Source organism: Cryptomeria japonica, chromosome 11 (assembly GCF_030272615.1).
Source record: "Cryptomeria japonica chromosome 11, Sugi_1.0, whole genome shotgun sequence".
NCBI classification, from domain to species: domain Eukaryota; kingdom Viridiplantae; phylum Streptophyta; class Pinopsida; order Cupressales; family Cupressaceae; genus Cryptomeria; species Cryptomeria japonica.
Window position 1 is genome coordinate 239797222 of NC_081415.1, and position 18869 is coordinate 239816090.

The following is an 18869-nucleotide window of genomic DNA, read 5'->3' on the forward strand; positions in this document are numbered from 1 at the left end:
CACCATTAGCATCCTTCCACCAAGTAGCAGTGCCTTTATGGTGTGCAAGAGAATAATCCATGGCCAAGTGACTAGTAGAGAAGCAACGATGACATAAAAAATAGAGGCCCTCATAATCTAGCGACTAAGTCCATGGGCTATTCCCAACCATGAGAACCACATCTCTAGGAAGAGGTATGGATATGTCAATATTGATCAAAATGCGTGCAAAATTAGAAAAACCCATGAAATAAGTGGTTGTCTTATGATCTTAAATTCAATTTTCTATCTCTCTCCTTTGTTCAGCATCTATATAAAGACCCATGAAGGAAGTCATTATATTGTAAGTCATGTGTAGATCATGGACTATAAAAGAATCCATTTTCATTCCATTTATTTTCGCTTTCTTCAACTTTTGAAATTTGGGTAAGTACCTTTAACTTGGAATAATGAATTAGATTATTTTCAATTGTTGATGGAGTTTAAGGTCTTGGGCTGATGGCTCTACAAGTAGAAAGCCATATCTTCACATCAGAAGGATCTCACATTTAGTAATAAATTAAGTGCATACACCTTGTACTAACTATCATTTAATTTTTTATACTTATTTTAATATTTTTTCTAATAAAAAATTATTTTAGCTATTAATCTTAAGGTAATTGACTACTTGTTATAAGAGAGTTATGAATTGAATTTATTAATTTTTTTGTCAAGAAGGATTTTTTAGTGTGATCAAATATAGGTGAGGCCACAAATGAGGGACCTCATTCCTAGCATGAATGCACAACATCAACACAAATAGTTCAAACCCAATAGGAACCCAAAGCTCACAAGAAAAATAGCTCAATGAGGGCCTAGAACATAGTTTGAAGCACTAATTCACCTAGTATGAATGCCAACAACCTCAATTGAAAGTTTAAATCTATGAACACAATGGATAAACAAAAGTATAAAGGTTTCAATCACAATAATCTAATGAGTTTGAACCTTGGTGGAAACAACAACAATTTCACAGTTTAACTATCACACTATGCCATGAATGATTAGATTTGTTAATTGTTATCACAGTAAAGTACAACCCCTTAGGTTTAAACTCGGGTTGATGACACTACAACTAAAAAGATCCACCTTCCCACAAATATATTTCCACTTTATACCTTGCACTCACCGTCATTTATTTATTTTTGATAATATTTTAATTCTTTACTCCAATTAAATTAAATTTTAGCTATTAATCCTAAGGTAATTAATTTTAGTTGTTATATACTAGGACCTTTCATATTATAAAAAGAAAATGATTCTCCCCTTTCAATTATAAAGAATGAAATTTAATATATTTTTTTAATAAATAATAATTAAACAAAGTGTTCGATGTGTGATCATGTTTATGCTTTTGTTGATCCAATGTGTTCGTATATTTAAAATTTTAATTGATGTTGTTGGCATTCATGCTAGGTGAATTAGTGCTTCAAACTGTGTTCTAGGCCCTCGTTGGGCTAGTTTTCTTGTGAGATTTAGTGGTGAAAACTTAGGTGGGAAGGGTGTTTTCAAATTTGTAGATAGCGAGGGAGTACCAGGTTTGAATCTGGAAGCAGCAGGAGGGGAATTGGATGTAGGAATAGGACAAAATGATTCAAATGGGGCCTCGAGAGATAAAACTGATGGGCCAGAGGATATTATTGTGGATACCAGAGGACATGGCACTTCCTGTATGGTGGAAGTGAATATTTTTGATCAAATTCCTAGGGACCCATGTGCGAATGCTGAGTCAGAAAAGGGGAAAGGAAAACTATATCCGGAGCCTCATAAACCATGGGTTTTTCTTTTTGGGGTGAAACCCACTAGAAAATCCTCTCATTCTCCAATTTGCAACCTTTTAGATCCAAAGTCGAGTAAGTTTTCCATCACTATGCCTGATTCAGTTATTGATTATAACATATCTCTAATGGGTTCCTTCCTAGTTGGCAAATTTATAGGACCTCAACCCAATATTGAGGTTTTTAGAGATTTTATTAAAAGAAAATAGTGTCTTAAAGGTCAAGTGGAGGTTTCTGCTTTACCAAAAGGACTCTTCTCCTTTGGATTGTCTTTTAAGGAGGACATGTTAACTATTTTATGTAGGGGTGCCTGGGTTATTGGCAAGGCTTCCTTGGATTTAAAAAAATGATGCCCGAAGATAAACCTTTCAGACTCTGCTTTTGAAATTGCCCCTGTCTAGGTCTGTCTTCTTGGGTTACCAATGGAATATTGGAATGAAGATGTTTTTAAGGGGATGGCTAGTTCTTTTGGGGAGCTTCTTTCCATTGACCCTATGACTACTGCAACTAAAAGGCTAGTGTATGCCAAAAAATGTGTTGGAATCCTTCAATGTAAGGATGCGCCTACATCTATTGATATTGTGTCAAAACTTGGAACATGAGAGAAAAATGTGGAGTTTGATACTTTATCATTTGTCTACTTTAACTAGAAAAAGTCAGGTCACTAGGCTAAAAAATTTCCTTCTCGAGCCCATAACAAAGTGGTGAAACCCAGAGAAGGTAACAAAAAAGTTTGGAAAGCTAAAACCATGAAAGGTGAAAGCATCTCTAATATGTTGAGATCATCCTCAAGGACCACTTCAGATGAGCATAAAAATGATGAGGAACAAAATATTGTTAGTAATCTCAGAAACCCTCAGAATAAGGATTTAACTGTGGAAGATATCCATCATAAGAAAGAGGGTGGACAGGTCTCTCAAGAGATGAAGGGGGATCATATCCCTAGATTCATAGGGTAATTGAATATGACTTCTACGTAGTGAAAACCAGAGTTTTTAGCTACTAAACAAGGATGAAAGCACTGATACGGTTGGGAATGGTACATGGATGAAGGAGAATATTGTAAGGAATTGAAGTAGTGGAACAAATTCCTACACTAACCTTGAGAGGAGGGTAATGCAATTTTTTTTTACAGATCGTCACAATAGTTTCAGAAAACAAAAATAGATATAATAACATTCAAACCATAACACAGTGATTTACATGGGGAAAACCCTTTCGGGAGAAAAACCCCACACTCCAAAAGCCGCCCAATCTAATATTCAACAATCAAAACAAATTACAATATACTTGCAGACCAAGCTCTTCATGGGAGTACCACTAATGAGAGGTTCAAAGGTAACTCAATAGCCATAAGACTCTTACACAACCTCTATCTTATGCACCTCATAAATAGGAGATACAATACAAGAAATCGTCAAATAGTATTACAAAACCATGAGCTAAAACCACCCAATAAGGTGTAGCCGACCTTATCTCCCTTCTAGATGCCCTATGACATGTCCCTCCCTTTTTACAGCTTATTTATGTGTCCGATGTATTTTATATTTCCTATTTCAGGAGTACAAACTTTTGGAGGCCATATCTTGTGAACTGTGTGTCTGATTGATGAGTAGTTTGAAGCATCTAAAATCTTGTGAAGTGCTCTATTTCCTTGTAAATGGCTACACCATTTACGCCCGCTTTTTAGGGAATTTTTGGGCCTCTAAATTCCTCAAAATCAATTTAAACCTTTAATTAGAGCCCTCCAGAACAAAAAATTTAATATATTCAAAACTAGTTGTGATCTTGTGCCTTAACTTTACTGGAATGCTTATCTAGCCAACCAGAAGCTTCGAGGAGAATTTCACACCATTTCGTGTCCAAATGAAAACTTATTATAATTAGTAACCTTATGTAAATACAAGGTTGAGACACCATTTTCCCAATAAATCTCCCACTTGTTGAACACCTTGCAAGAGCAAAGGGAGTATTAACATAATGAATCAATTGCTAGGGGCCATGAGGCCCATAGACTCTGAACACCATCTGAACTTCTCTATGCTCACAACCTTAGTTAAAGAATCTGCAACATTCATCAAAGTTTCTACCTTAACCAACTTCACCCTGCCATCATCCACCATATCTTTGACAAAATGATACTGAACATCATTGTGCTTGGTTCGGGCATGAAATGTCCGGTTTTTAGCTAGGCAGATTGCACTCTGACTGTCACAATAAACTATCATGACTCCTTATTTTATTCCAATGTTTGAACATAGTCTCTTAAGCCAAATGGCTTCTTTACAAGCATTAGTAGCTTCCATATACTCTACTTCAGTAGTGGACAAAGCAAACATAGCCTGTTGCTTACTCATCCAACTAATGGCATCACCAAATAAAGTAAACACATAAGCACTGGTGAATCTTCTGCTGTCAATATCACTTGCCATGTCTAAATCCACATAACCATGAATATCAAGGGAAATCATGTCTCCAACTGAATTACCATGATAACACAAATAATACTATGAGGTTCCTTTCAAATATCTAAAGACTCTTTTGACTGCATCCCAATGAACTCTACCAGGATTAGACTTATATCTAGAAAGAACTCCCACTTCTTGGGCAATGTATGGTCGAGTACAGACCATAGCATACATCAAACTTCCAACTGCACTTTGGTAAGGCACTCTGCTCATGTCTTCCATCTCCGATGGAGATGTAGGACAATCTGCATCAGATAATTTTGTTCCAACTGTAAAAGGAACACACAATGGTCTACAATCCTGCATGTTGAACCTCTGTAACACTGAATTCACATACTTACTTTGGCCTAGCCATAGCTTTTTGTTCACTCTATCTCTTTTAATTTCCATCCCAAAAATGTGTTTTTCTACACCAAGATCTTTCATTTCAAATTTAGCAGCGAGTTGAGACTTAAGTTTTGAAATCATACCTTTCCCTTTACCAATGAATAACATATCATCAACATACAATGCAATGTACAAGAAATGATCACCCTCAGATTTATAATAAACGCAGTGATCTGATTTAGAATGCTCAAATCCAAAAATCAACACATATGTATCAAATTTATGGTACCACATCCTAGGACTCTGTTTAAGGCCATACAAATATTTCTTTGATTTACAGACCAAATTACTTTTACCTTTCACCACATAGTGCTCCGGTTGTGTCGTATAAATATCCTCCTCCAAATCACCATGAAGGAAGGCAATTTTCACATCCATTTGCTCAACCTCTAAATCATAAGCAACAACAATAGAAAGCAAAAATCTAATGGATGTTATTTTTGCAATAGGAGAAAATATCTCACCATAATCAACACCCTCAACTTGGGAGTAGCCTTTCCCAACTAACCTTGCTTTATACTTCTCAATGCCTCCATCTGAACCAATCTTTTTCTTGAACATCCATTTGCAACCAACAGGCTTCCGTCCTTCAGGCAATGGTACAAGATCCCATGTATCATTCTTTCTCAAAGTTGCCATTTCTTCTTTCATAGCAATCTTCCAGGATTCTGTATCATTCATACCTAATGCCTCCTCTATAGATTTTGGTTCATCCACATTAGTATTCAAAGAAAAAATACATCTCCAATCATTAATTCAAAACCTTTAAGGTGCTTGTCTATGTCTTGTAGACCTTCAAACAAGCTGAGTTGGAGGTTCTTCCTTTTCTTCTGAAGATTCAGAGCTAGATGAGCTCTCCTCAACTTCTTTCCTATCTAGGATTCTTGATTCAACTCTTTCAGGTGTAGAAGGGTATTGAATCACATTTTCCTTTTTAGTCTATTCTTGTTGCAATGTAACAAAATGAGACTTAATTTATCTAAAAATAACACTTCTACTATAAATTACCTTTTGTGCAACAGGGTCCCAAAGCTTGTATCCTTTCACACCATAACTGTACCCGATGAAGATACATTTCATAGCCTTGTTCTCCAACTTTGTCCGCTTCTCCTTTGGCACATGTGCATAAGCCTTGCAACCAAAAACTCTACGATGTCTTGATGAAGGCTTGCGACCCAACCATACTTCCATATGTTTTTTATCAACAAGAGATGATGTAAGAGACCTATTAACCAGGTAGTAAGTAGTGGCAACAACTTTAGCCCAAAAATTTTGTTCTAGACTAGCACCACTCACGATACTCCTCGCCTTCTCCATCAATGTCTTGTTTAATCTTTATGCAACTACATTCTATTGTGGAGAATATAGAGTTGTCTTCTATCTGTTAATGCCACAATCATTACATAATCTATCAAAATCATTAGAGAAAAATTCACCACCATTATCAGTCCTCAAACATTTAATTTTCTTTCTAGTCTGCAACTCAATCATTGCTTTAAATTCTTTAAATCAATTGAAAATATCAGACTTACTCTTTAGAAAATATACCCATGTCCTTCTACTAAAATCATCAATAATGAAGCATAATATGTGGATTTTCCAATCAAAGGAACATCTACAAGACCAAACACATCGAAATGAATAAGATCCAAAACACCACAAGTTTTATGAGAAATTGAGCAAAACTAAACGCAGTTTTGTTTTCCATAAATATAATGCTCACAGAAATCAAAGTCAAGATTACAATCATTCAAACCTTCAACAAGCTTTTTATTTTTCAAGGTCCTTAGACCATTTTCTCCAATGTGTCCAAGCCTCTGGTGCCATAACATAGTCTTCTCTGTAAGTAACTTTGCTTCAGAAGAAAGAGCACCCTTAGGTACCCAAAAGCCATTTCCATCTGCTGAAGGTGAAACCCTTAAATCTTTCGATGAAGTATTCACAGATTTAATTTTTACAGAAGTACTATTATACTCAACAGTGTATGTGTCTAGCTTATACAAAGCGCCAAACCTGACACCTCTAGCAATTACCATAGCACCCTGAATCATCTTACATCCTGCTTCAGAAAAGACTACCGGCACACCCGCATCTATCATTTTTCTCACAGATAACAAATTTCCTTTTAAACTAGGGATATGCAGCACACCATTAATCCTTTTTATTCTACCATTAGAAAACTTGATTCTAACTTTCCCTCAACCAAAAATGTCTAAATGTGAATCATCACCCAAGTACACCTTACCTCCATTAAATTCTTCATATTCAAAAAACCAATCTCTATTGATAGTCATATGAAAAGATGCACCCGAGTCAATCAAAAAGGCATCATTACATGCATGAGTCACCAAAGACGTAATAAATGCATCATCATCTTCCTTCTCAGACTTAGAATCAGAATCAATCTTCTTCTTTTTCTTGTTATTTTCTTCTTTGCAGTCCTTACGGATGTGACCTGGTTTACTACATTTCTAGCAAATGACTTTGGAATTTCCATGAGATTTCGATCTCCCTTTCGATTTGGACTTTATCGCGCTTCTCATTCTTCTTGCCTTTCTCCTTAGGTCTTCCACAAACAATTAGGGCTTCCTTTGAATGAAGGGATACCTTCCTCCACATCTTTTTACCAAGTAGGGCACCCATCACATCATTAGACTTCAAAACAACATAAGTACTATTGATAGCCATAACAAGAGAATCCCATGAATCAGGCAAAGAACAAAACAAGATCTGGCATTTCTCTATTGTAGTTTTTTAATATTTCTTTTGGTATTAGAGAAGGTTTCAAGACTTCTGATTGTGCAGGTGGCAAGGTTATATCAACAATTATCTCTAGATGGAAAATGGAAAAGATTTAGCATTTCAACTTCTATTGTTTACTGGAGAAAACTATGATTACTGGATCATCAAAATGAAGACCCTACTTTTATCCCAAGATCTCTAGGAACTAATGAAAGGTGGATACACAGAACTTATAGATCATAATACATTAAATACATGAACACCACAACAGAAAAATCTGCTGAAAGAAAATACAAAGAAGGATAACAAAGCTCTTTTCACCATTCAATCTACCTTGGATGTGCTAATCTTTCCTCGAATTGTCAGTATGACAAAATCAAAGGATGCATGGGAGGATCTACAAACTACATCCCAAGGTACAAATAAAATCAAATTGGTAAGACTTCAAACTTTTCGAAGAGAATTTGAAAACTTGAGGATGGAAGAATCTAAGTCCATTCATGAATTTATTACTAGGACTCAAGGTATTGTGAATCAGCTTAGCACTTAAAGTGAAACTATATGAGACCAAAAAATTGTAGAATTTTTTATGAGGTTTCTTCCTCCTAAATTTGACCCAGTAGTAATTGCTATTGAAGAAAGTAAAGATCTAATTACTTTCAAAGTTGCAGAGATAATTGGTTCTTTGCAATCTCATGAGGAGCATATGCAACATTTTACAAAAAGTTTTGTGAAATCTTTCCAGTCTTTTATTAATATTGAGGAAAAGTTCAAATATCCTCCCTCTCAAACTGCTAAATTTCAAGGTGAATCCTTTGGTAATAATAGAGGAAGAGGAAATAAAAAAGGAAGAGGACAAAGTTTTGTTGATCGAAGGAGTATTCAGTGTAGATATTGTGAAAGATATGGGCATTATGAATCTGAGTGTAGGAAGAAGAAATCTGACTTGAATAAGTCAAGAACTGGTTATGCAGAAGAGTCTTTTGACATAAAGAATTCTACATTCTTTGCATGCAATTTGGAAAAAGAACCCCAAGAAGATGTCTTGTTCTTGGATAGTGGCTGCTCAAATCACATGATAGGTAAATCTGATTTCTTTGTCAAATTAGATAATTAAATGAGAAGTAAAGTTAAATTTGGAGATGATAAGGAGGATAATGTAGTCGGCAAAAGTACCCTTGTGGTCAAGCCTAAGCAATTAGATACTACACATATACATAATACTTTCTTTGTGCCACACTTACAACATAGCCTTTTGAGTATAAGACAACTTCTAGAAAAGAACTATAAAGTTGTATTTGAAGATAGTTGTTGCAAAATTTTTGATAAATCAAATAATCATCATCTTGTAGCAAAGACTTATATGATAGAGAATAGATTGTTTCCTCTCAAATTGGTTTCAAGTAAATTGCGTGCACTCAAATCAACCATAGATGATTCATGGTTATGGAATCAACGATATGGTCGTTTGAATTTTCAAGGGCTAGCCTTGTTGAATAAGAAGAATATGGTGAGAGGTCTTCCTCCAATCAAGGAAAAAGAAGAAGTTTGTGTAGGGTGTGCACTTGGCAAGCATCATAGAGATAGTTTTCCGGTGGACAAATATTGAAGAGCCAAATATCCTCTAGTGCTTGTGCATGTTGACATCTGTGGTGACATGCAAGAGCCATCATTGGGTAAGAACGTTTTTTTTTTTTACTTTAATTGATGATTACTCTCGCCACACATGGGTTTATTTTTTGAAGCAAAAATTTGAAGCCTTTGCATGCTTCAATAGTTTTAAATAAATGGCTAAAAATCAAAGCGGGTATCCTATCGAGATACTCAGAATAGATAGAGGGGGAGAGTTTACTTCTAATGTGTTTGCTGATTTTTATCATAAGAATGTCATATAGAGACAACTTACTGCCGCATATACACCTCAACAGAATGGTATGCTGAAGGAAAGAACCGTGCCATTATGGAAATGGCACGAAGCATGTTGTAGACAAAAAATATTCCAAGTAGTTTTTGGGGAGAAGCAATTGCCACTACAGTGTATATTCTCAACCGTAGTGCCACAAAAGAAGTTCAAAACCTAACTCCAAAGGAATCCTGGCGTGGTCACAAGACTTCAGTGGCTCATCTTCGATTCTTTGGATGCTTGGCATATGTGCATATTATAGATCAAAAGTAGAAGAAGTTGGATGCCAAATCTCAACTTTGTATATTTTTGGGCTACTCTACTGCAAATAAAGGCTACAAATTCTATAATCCTGAGACAAAACAATGGATAGTTAGTTGGGATGTGATTTTTGATGAAGGGAGAGTATGGCAGTGGAAAGATGATGTGCAGAAAAATCCATCAATAATCATAAACATGGAAGATAATAGTGTTCCTCCTCCTCTCCCCACAAGCTCAAGTGGAAGTTCAAGCTCCTCTTCCAGTCCTCCAAGCTCGCCTAGTTCAAACTCAGGTGAAGATTCACCTCCACCATTACCTCCAACATCTGTTCCAAGAAAGGTATGAAGTTTGGTTGATATTTATTAGAGGTGTGCCAATATAAATCCAGTTGTTAATTTTGCTTTGTTTAGTGCAATTAAAGTTGAACCCTCTGTGTATGAAGAAGCAGTGAGAGAACATATATGGTTTAATTATATGAATGATGAGATGAATTCCATTCATAAAAATATTACTTGGGAATTAGTTCCACTTCCCAAAGGTAAGCAGATGATTGGTGTGAAATGGGTATACAAAGTGAAATATCATGCAGATGGTTCAATAGAACAACATAAGGAAAGAATAGTTGCCAAGGGGTTTGCATAGACTCCTGGAGTGGATTATGTAGAAAGTTTTTCTCTTGTGGCTAGACTTGATATAGTCAAGATTATATTGGCTATTGCAGCATCATACAAGTAGCCAATATTTCAGATGGATGTGAAATTAGCATTCCTTAATGGTTACATAGATGAGGAAGTTTATGTGGAACAACCTATGGGTTATGAAGTTCCAGAAAAAGAACACTTAGTCTACAAGTTGAAGAAATCCCTTTATGGGTTGAAGCAAGCTCCTCATGCCTGGTATGCTAGGATTGACAATTATTTCATGAAGAAAGGATTCAACAGAAGCCACTCAGAGACCACCTTATATTTACAACATATTGGTAATGATATTCTCATAGTTTGCCTCTATGTTGATGATCTTATTTATACATGTAATAGAAAATCTCTCATGGAGAAGTTTCAAGTGGAAAAGAAAAAAGAATTTGAAATGTCAAATCTTGGACTCATGCACTTTTTTTCTTGGCGTGGAAGTATAACAAACATCAGAAGGTATATTTATTTCCCACACCAAGTATGTTGCTGATTTATTGAACAAATTTAACTTGGTGGCATGCAAAGCACTTGCAACCCCCATAGAACTTGGTGAAAATTTGACTAAGGAAGATGCTAGTCCCAAAGTTGATGCTATTCGGTATAGGAGTTTAGTTGGTAGTCTCATGTATCTCACAACTAGTAGGCCTGATATTATGTATGTTGTGAGCCTCATCTCTTGATTCATGCAGGATCCAAAAGATTCACATTGGAGAGTTGTTAAGAGAATCATGAGGTATGTGAGTGGTATGCAAAAATTTGGCATTCAATATTCTCCCACTGACAAGTTTGAACTAATTGGTTACATAGATTCAGATTGCTCTGGTTCAATGGATGATGGGAAATCAACATCTGGTTATGTGTTTTTATTTGGGTCTGGAGTTATATCTTGGAGTAGTAAGAAATAGGTAACAGTGGCTCTTTCTTTCGCAGAAGTGAAATACATGGCAGCTTCATCAGCAAGTTCTCAAGCAGTATGGATAAGAAGGATATTGATAGATCTACATTTGGTTCTTGAGCATCCAACCACCATCTATTGTGATAACAATAACACTATTTCCATGACAAAGAATCTTGTGTTTCATGCCCAAATGAAGCACATAAAGATTTGCCACCATTACATTCATGACTTGGTTCAAGATGGACAAGTGGAGCTATAGTTTTGTCCTTCATTTGAACAAGTTGCAGACATATTTACCAAAGCTCTTCCAGTATTGACTCCTTTTACTTCCAAAAATCAATTGGGACTTACCACCTCCATTCATCATTTAGGTGGAGTTTGAAGATAAGGATGAATGATGCGTTGGAGTGAAGAATATCATGATTTTTGTTTTTTTAGCTTTCATCTTTATGTGCTAATAAAACAACAATAAAAATGCTATGATAGGATTTTAGTTTTATTTTTAGTTTTAAAATATTTTTCACACCATTTTTCTAGTTTTAAGCTTTGTTTTATTGTTTCTTTCTTAATCGATGTAAGAGATCAGAAGTCTATAAGAAATTTGTTTTGTAATTGTAATTCTACTTTTCAGTTTTCAATATTAATATAAGTTCTCTGAAATAATTGATGGTTTTCTCTTTAGCTTTGTTTTCTTTGTTGTATATTTTTTAATCTTTCATTGCAGTCATTCACTAATAATTGTTTGTAATTGACACTCATACGGTATGGGTTAATGACATTTTGGGTTGTCATTGGTGGCAACTCATCATCTCAGGTTCATTGGTTTCATTGTTTGGTTAACCAACATTCATTACACTTAACCGGTATTGGTACTCACATTGCTTCACACCGGCACCGGCACTGACACTGACATTCATTGCATCTCGGCTAAGTCCTGATCCCGGTAACTTGTTTTGATCCCGGTAACGTGTATATGGAACTCGATAATGTATAGGACCCAGTTAGGAAATCTTTTGGTCTCGATTATTTCTTTCATGGATTTTGTGGTAACATGTGATGGTCGACATGGTGATTGGATTTATATTTGGATTTTATTATGTTCCGGCAGCCGACATGGTAAAGATAGAAGTATATTTAAGATCACTTCAGCAATAGATCACTTCAACGACATGGTGAAAATAGTCTTACACAACACAAACAATGCCTAAACAGTTTGAAAGCCCAATATAACAAGTAGCCTAAGGAAAAAGATAATTTAAATTAAAAAATAATATTTTATCAAAAATTTAATATTTTTAAATATCAATATGGTTGTAAATGTCTTTTAATATACATAAAAATATTAATCAAATAGATATAAATCTTAATATTTGTATTTTATTCATGGATTTATATTTATTATATAGATAATGTTATAGGTTAAAGTGTGATTGTTAGTCAATATAAATATTAATACTTATAAAAGTAAAGCATAAATTTGCTTGAGATGCAAGAAATTTTATTACAATATAAAAGTTGTTAACTATCTAAGTTAAGATATTCCAATGATTTATGTGAGGATTCTTGACCCAAAATCTTAGGGTGGGAAAAGTTAAATAATATCAATTAAGAGATATTGTTGAGGATATTAAATAAGGTATAGGTGGGAAAAGTTAAACAATGTCAATTAAGAAATATCTTTGAGAATATTGCATAAGGTATAGGTGCATTAAGTCTATTGCTTGTGGTTCTTGAGAAAATTATTCTAGAGTTTCTCTTAGAAATGGAAATCTTGGGTGACATGGGATGAAAGAGGAAAAGTGTTATCTAGGAGAATTTGGCAAAAAAAAATTCAAATAAATGGGTTTTCACAATTTTAAGTATGACTAGGTAAGAGAGAATTTTAGGTGTCTGCAAATTGATTAAATTTTTTATATCACAATAATGTAAAATTTTATACTTGATGCAAAGGAACTTGAAGAAATTAATGAATTAATTGAATTTTCAAAAAAGAATTTGGTAATACTTAAATTTGTTATATATAATATCATATCATCTCCTTGCAACACATTATTTAATTTTATGTCATAATGAATGACTCTCACAAAACAATAATAATGTAGATATTCAATACTTTATGCTATCTCCTTTCATATTCTTAATCTAAGAATCAAACTTGATTTAGATTCTCTAAATATATAAATATTCTACATGCAAATGAATTTATTATGAGACTCAAGATATAACATGCAATATTATTTTTCACATAATTTCTTATGCAATGTAGCAAATGAAGTGCCCATGTGATGCAAAATCCTCTCTATCTTATTATAGTAGAAACAAGAATCAAGAGAGATCACAAATGACTTATTGCATGTTACATTGTCATATTTATCTAAATAAATTACTTTATTTTTTTCATTTTTACCATAGAAAACTTGATATCCTCTCTATTTATAATTTTGATTATTAGAAGAGATCAATTTTAACATGAATTCTTGATCCTAAATTAGTTTTTCCTACATGGGTCTAGTGGTGTCCAAATAATACTCCAAATAATAGAATAAGAAAATAATTATATATGCTTTTATTTGTTTTATTCATAACTAATATGGGAAATGCTTAGGAGAAAGGCCGCAAGGAACATATGCTTTATTTTCATAGATTGATAGAAAATTATTACATTTTTTTCAAATAATTTTTAATTTTTAAATAATTTTTAATAAATTGATTTCCAAATTATTTTTCTCTTTAATTTTATGCAATAATAATGTTTTTGAAAATATCTGTCACTTTGTACAAGATTAACAACAAAAACTTTCTACATCTCTTTTTAACCATGAATTAAGTTACAAATTTCAAAAGATCATCTCTAAATTATTAAATGAAAATTTTTGAAGCCATGTTTCTGTATTTAAAGCCACAATTATCTTAATTGCTAAAAATTTCTTGATTGCTACAACTGAAAAAAAAAAAATTCCCAAAATCCTCCATCAAAATATAAAACATATAAAAATCCTAATCTTTGTAGTACCCCAAATCGTCCTAAAAAGAGCAGTTGTTCATATCATCATCGGTGTTTAATCAGAGAAAATGCTTTTTGGATTGAAATCCCAAGTTAGATTCAATTTTAGTTTTAGATTTCTTTTAAGATTTAGATTTCTTTTAAGATTTAAACAGAATCAGAGCAGCACTGAAATTTGACTTCTTAAAATAAAAAAATTTAAAATAAAACCAATTTATGCATTTGTTCTCACCGATAGAACGCACATGGTATATTTCTTTTGCTTAATGGTTGGTTTTGGTTATGGAGAAGGCAGACAAATAATATCCGAAACATTTAAATAGTATATTGAAAAATAAGATAAGCCTCGAATATTAAAAATTCGCAGACACCATTGTTCATAACATTATCATAACAGCAAGTTTACACTAATTCAAAAAGTTTAGAAGAGAACAGTGAGACAGAGATTCAACAGAATATAAGACTGGAATTTCTGACAGTAAAACAAATAGAATCATCATGCTGCCCCAAATATTGAAATGCAAAACCACAATGTTGAACCAAAAGCTGCAACACAACCAAACGTTGAACAGCTGAAGATGGAGACTTATGATGAGTGCAGAGATGCCTAAAACTGGAAGTCATAATTTGCACTCCTAAGCTTGAACATTATTCCTTCCATTGAATACCACTGTCATTAAGCTGCGTGAAGATCTAAGATGTAGATGTTGACCAACTTTCAAAATTTTCTTCATTAGTATTTCTTGGATTACTGGTACCCTCAAGCAAAGGTGAGATATCTATGGGCAAATGAAAAGCTCTAGGAATACCAAGAAATACACTTGTTATTTTTTCTAATCTCTGAACAGTCTCCATCATTGTTGGGCGTTGGTGTGGATCTTCCCTTGTGCAAATCAACCCTATTTGCATGAATTCAGAAAGACATCCCAATACCATTACTTTATTTAATTCTTCAACATTTCTAAGTAGTTGGCTGTCCACCACTTCTGTGATCTTATTTGGAAAATGCATGCTTGCCCATTTTGGCAGATTAATACCTTCTACAAACATTTTATCTGTTGGTCTCCTCCTTGTCAACAATTCTAAAAGCAGAATTCCATAGCTATATACATCTCCTTTGGTTGAAATTTTTCCACCCATTCCATACTCTACAATTCAATATAATAATCAGTAATTCTCAAGTTTTATGAAATATTTATTAAAATTATAAAAACAATCAATGACAATTTATATCTCAATAATATAAAATTTTATACCTGGTGCAAAGTAGCCAATAGATCCCTTTAGTACACTTGCAGAAGTCACTGAATCCATTGAATTCTCAAAAAAGAGTCTGGTAATGCCAAAGTCTGCTATATATGAAGTCATATCATCACCTAACAACACATTATTAGGTTTTAGATCACAATGAATGACTTCCACAAAGCAATAATGATGTAGATATTCCATTCCTTGTGCTATCTCCTTTGCTATTTTTAATCGGTCAGCCAAACTTAATTTACATTCATCTTCTCCTTCGGGATATAACCATCTCTCCAAACTTCCATTTGACATGAATGGAAGAACCAATGCTTTAAAATCAGGGTTAGAATAAGCCGAAATGATTTTGATCACATTGCGGTGCCTAACTCTTTTTAACACATTGCATTCTCTTTGAAAACTTTGGACAGCATTTTCATCCTGCATGTTGAAAACTTTAACAGCAACATGTGTACCATTGTTGAGAATCCCTCTATAAACAGATCCAAAACTACCAACTCCTAGCTGATTAGTTTGGCTAAACCCACCAGTTGCATCTACAAGTTCTTCATATGCAATTTTTTTAGACCCAATGTCGAATTGAATGGTATTTTGATTAATATGTCTCCTTCTATAAAAAATTAGGAGTATGGAAGACATAATAAAGATTGCAATGCCAATCATAATTGGTACTATCACCTTTATGGAGGTTGAGAGTTGTTTGTGCTTATAATCCAAGCACGGTGGAAAATTAATCCACTTGCCACAAAGTCCAACATTTCCTGAAATTGCTGACTGATCAATTGTTGCAAAAACTCCTCCCCTTGGAACCTCTCCTATTAATTTGTTTGAAGAGAGGTTAATATGTTGAAGCATTTTCATTTCCTGGATAGCCATTGGGATTGTACCTGACAAATCATTTTCTGAGAGATCAATGACTTCAAGATTTTTTAGATTTGTGACTGATGCTGGTATTGAGTTGTAAAATGAATTCCATGAAAGATTCAAATATTGCAAGTTTGTGCAACTTGACAATGCAGCTGGAATTTCACTTGAGAAGTTGTTGAGAGAAACATCTATAGCTTGAACCATTGCCATTTTACTCATTACTAAAATAGAACCTTGTAATAAATTGCTAGAAACGTTGAAATAAAATTGGAGATTGACAAGACTTGCCCATTCAAGAGGTATGTTTCCATCTAGTTTGTTGTAAGCTAAGTCTACCTTTTCCAAAGTTATACATCTCCCTAAAGTTGCTGGCACTTTCCCTGAAAGTTGATTGTGATGAAGAATAAGATCCCTTAATTGTGAAAGATTGCCAAGAGCGTCTGGAATTTGACCTGAAATCATATTTTCACTCAATGATAGCAGTCCAAGCCTTTTTGCATCACCTAAACTTTCGGGTATTCCTCCACATAAACTATTTTTGTCCAAAAATAATCTTTCAAGATTTAGAAGCAGGCTAAGACTAGATGGAATGGTCCCACTGAAATGATTGCTGGATAAGTCTAAAGTTGCCAACTTTGTGAGGTTGCCAATGCCCCCTGGTATGTTTCCCCCAATTTTATTGTAGCTTAAAGTCAATTCGTATAGCTGGCTTGATAATTGGCTAATAGAAGCAGGCATTATTCCAGTGAAATAATTATAAGACAAGTCTATTTCTTGTAAGGAGGAGCAATTAGTCAAGGCTGTTAGAAAAGACAAATCATTGTTTTTGCTCGTGAGATTATTTTCCTCTATCAAAAACCATTGAAGTTGGAGCAATTTTCCGAACTCCAATGGCACTGTGCCACTTAGTTGGTTCCCACCTAATTCAAGATGCTGAAGTTGAGTACAATTGGAGAAGGAGCTGGGGATCTCTCCAGTGAGATGGTTTTCCCATGAAAGAAATGTTCGCAACTCTGATAAATGGCCAAGCTTCCAAGGAATGTATCCAATTAATTGATTAGCATATAACCTCAAAACCTGGAGATGAGTGCAATTAGAAAGGGCAGTGGGAATTCCTCCTGACAAGTAGTTGTCACCAAGATGAAGCACTATAAGTTGAGTGAGCATACCAAATTCATTAGGAATTGCTCCAGATAAGTAGTTTGCAGCAAGATAAAGCTTTGTGAGTTGAGTAAGCATACCTAATTCACTAGGAATTGCTCCAGATAAGTAGTTTTCAGCAAGATAAAGCTTTGTGAGTTGAGTAAGCATACCTAATTCACTAGGAATTGTTCCTGAAAAGTTGTTTGAATAGAGATTAAGCACTGTGAGTTGAGTGAGCATACCAAATTCAATAGGAATTGCTCCAGATAAGTAATTTTGACCAAGATACAGCTCTGTGAGTTGAGTAAGCATACCTAATTCACTAGGAATTGTTCCTGAAAAGTTGTTTGAAAAGAGACTAAGCACTGTGAGTTGAGTAAGTTTGCCTAGCTCAGATGAAATGTTGCCACTCAGATTGTTATAAGATAGAATGAGAACTTGTAAAGAACGACAATCAGCCAAAGTGGAGGGGATAAAGCCTTCTAATTGATTTCGAGATAATCGAAGTATTCGAAGGTGAAAAAGCCTTCCCAACTTAGTCGGAATTTGGCCATAGAAGCTATTATTCCTAAGAGCAAGTACTCTAAGAAAAGATAGATTGCCAAGAAAAGGAGAGATGGTGCCCACTAAAGACATACCTGTTAGATTCAAGGAAACCACACGTTGATGATGACGAGGAGAACAAACAACACCAGTCCAGTTGCAAAAAGAAGAATTGGAAGACCAATCATGTAAAACTTTGTGAGAGTCAGGAGAGAGAGAACTTTTAAAAGCCAAAAGATCATCTTTATCAGAATAAGGAGGAGAAGAATGTGAGACAGGAAATGCAAATAGAAAGAAGAGCAGGAGACAAACCATCTTCATCTTCATGTCTATTTGGGGTTTTAGCCTAGATCAAATTATGTTTGTTGTTGGTAGGATTGGCATCCTTATATAACTCTCTGCCGGGTGACCAAGTTATAAGATTAAGATTAGTTCAGTCCCGTGTGGAAGACTTGTCCAATCTTCGTGGAAAAATATTTGGAAGACTTGTTCAACTTGGACTGAAATTGCGTTGCAGCTACGTAGATTAAGATTGCTTCAGTGCCGTGTCCAATCTTGGTGGAAAATATTTGCAAGACTTGTTGAATATGAGTTTGGTCTTGTCCACTCATTTTGTGTGGTGCGCAGCACATTTATCTCCTAAAAACTGCGAACCCGTGCAATGATGGGAAGTGTAAATTGTTTTTTCCGACCAGTTGCATAACAAAGATACTCTTTCCAACTACCTGATCAAATTGTACTCCACATGAAACGGAATATACTCCAAATAATTAGCAAATGGACTAATTTTCTTGGAAAAAATGGGTCGTGATACGGACACTTCTCTTGTTCATTTCTCTCCTCTCCTTCACACACGTTCGTTAGACAAGAATTGGGTAGGTCCCATGTCATTGGTAGTTAGCAGT

The 18869-nt window shown here is 34.5% G+C and overlaps 1 protein-coding gene across 1 annotated transcript; it reads right to left on the bottom strand.

The window, feature by feature from the left end:
- Positions 1 to 14602: 14602 nt before the first annotated feature.
- Positions 14603 to 18394, bottom strand: LOC131859726 (putative leucine-rich repeat receptor-like serine/threonine-protein kinase At2g24130). Its single transcript, XM_059213733.1, has 2 exons — positions 15408 to 18394; positions 14603 to 15299 (listed from the first exon to the last, which is right to left on the bottom strand). Exons 1-2 carry the CDS (start codon positions 18289 to 18291, stop codon positions 14845 to 14847), a joined length of 3339 nt encoding a protein of 1112 aa, XP_059069716.1. The 5' UTR covers positions 18292 to 18394; the 3' UTR covers positions 14603 to 14844.
- Positions 18395 to 18869: the final 475 nt, after the last annotated feature.

Coding starts and splice junctions, on each gene's coding strand:
- LOC131859726 (XM_059213733.1), bottom strand. CDS start 18,291: ATGAAGATGAAGATGGTTTGTCTCCTGCTCTTCTTTCTATTTGCATTT. Junction 15,300..15,407: donor TATTGGCTACTTTGCACCAG/GTATAAAATTTT, acceptor ATTGAATTGTAG/AGTATGGAATGGGTGGAAAA.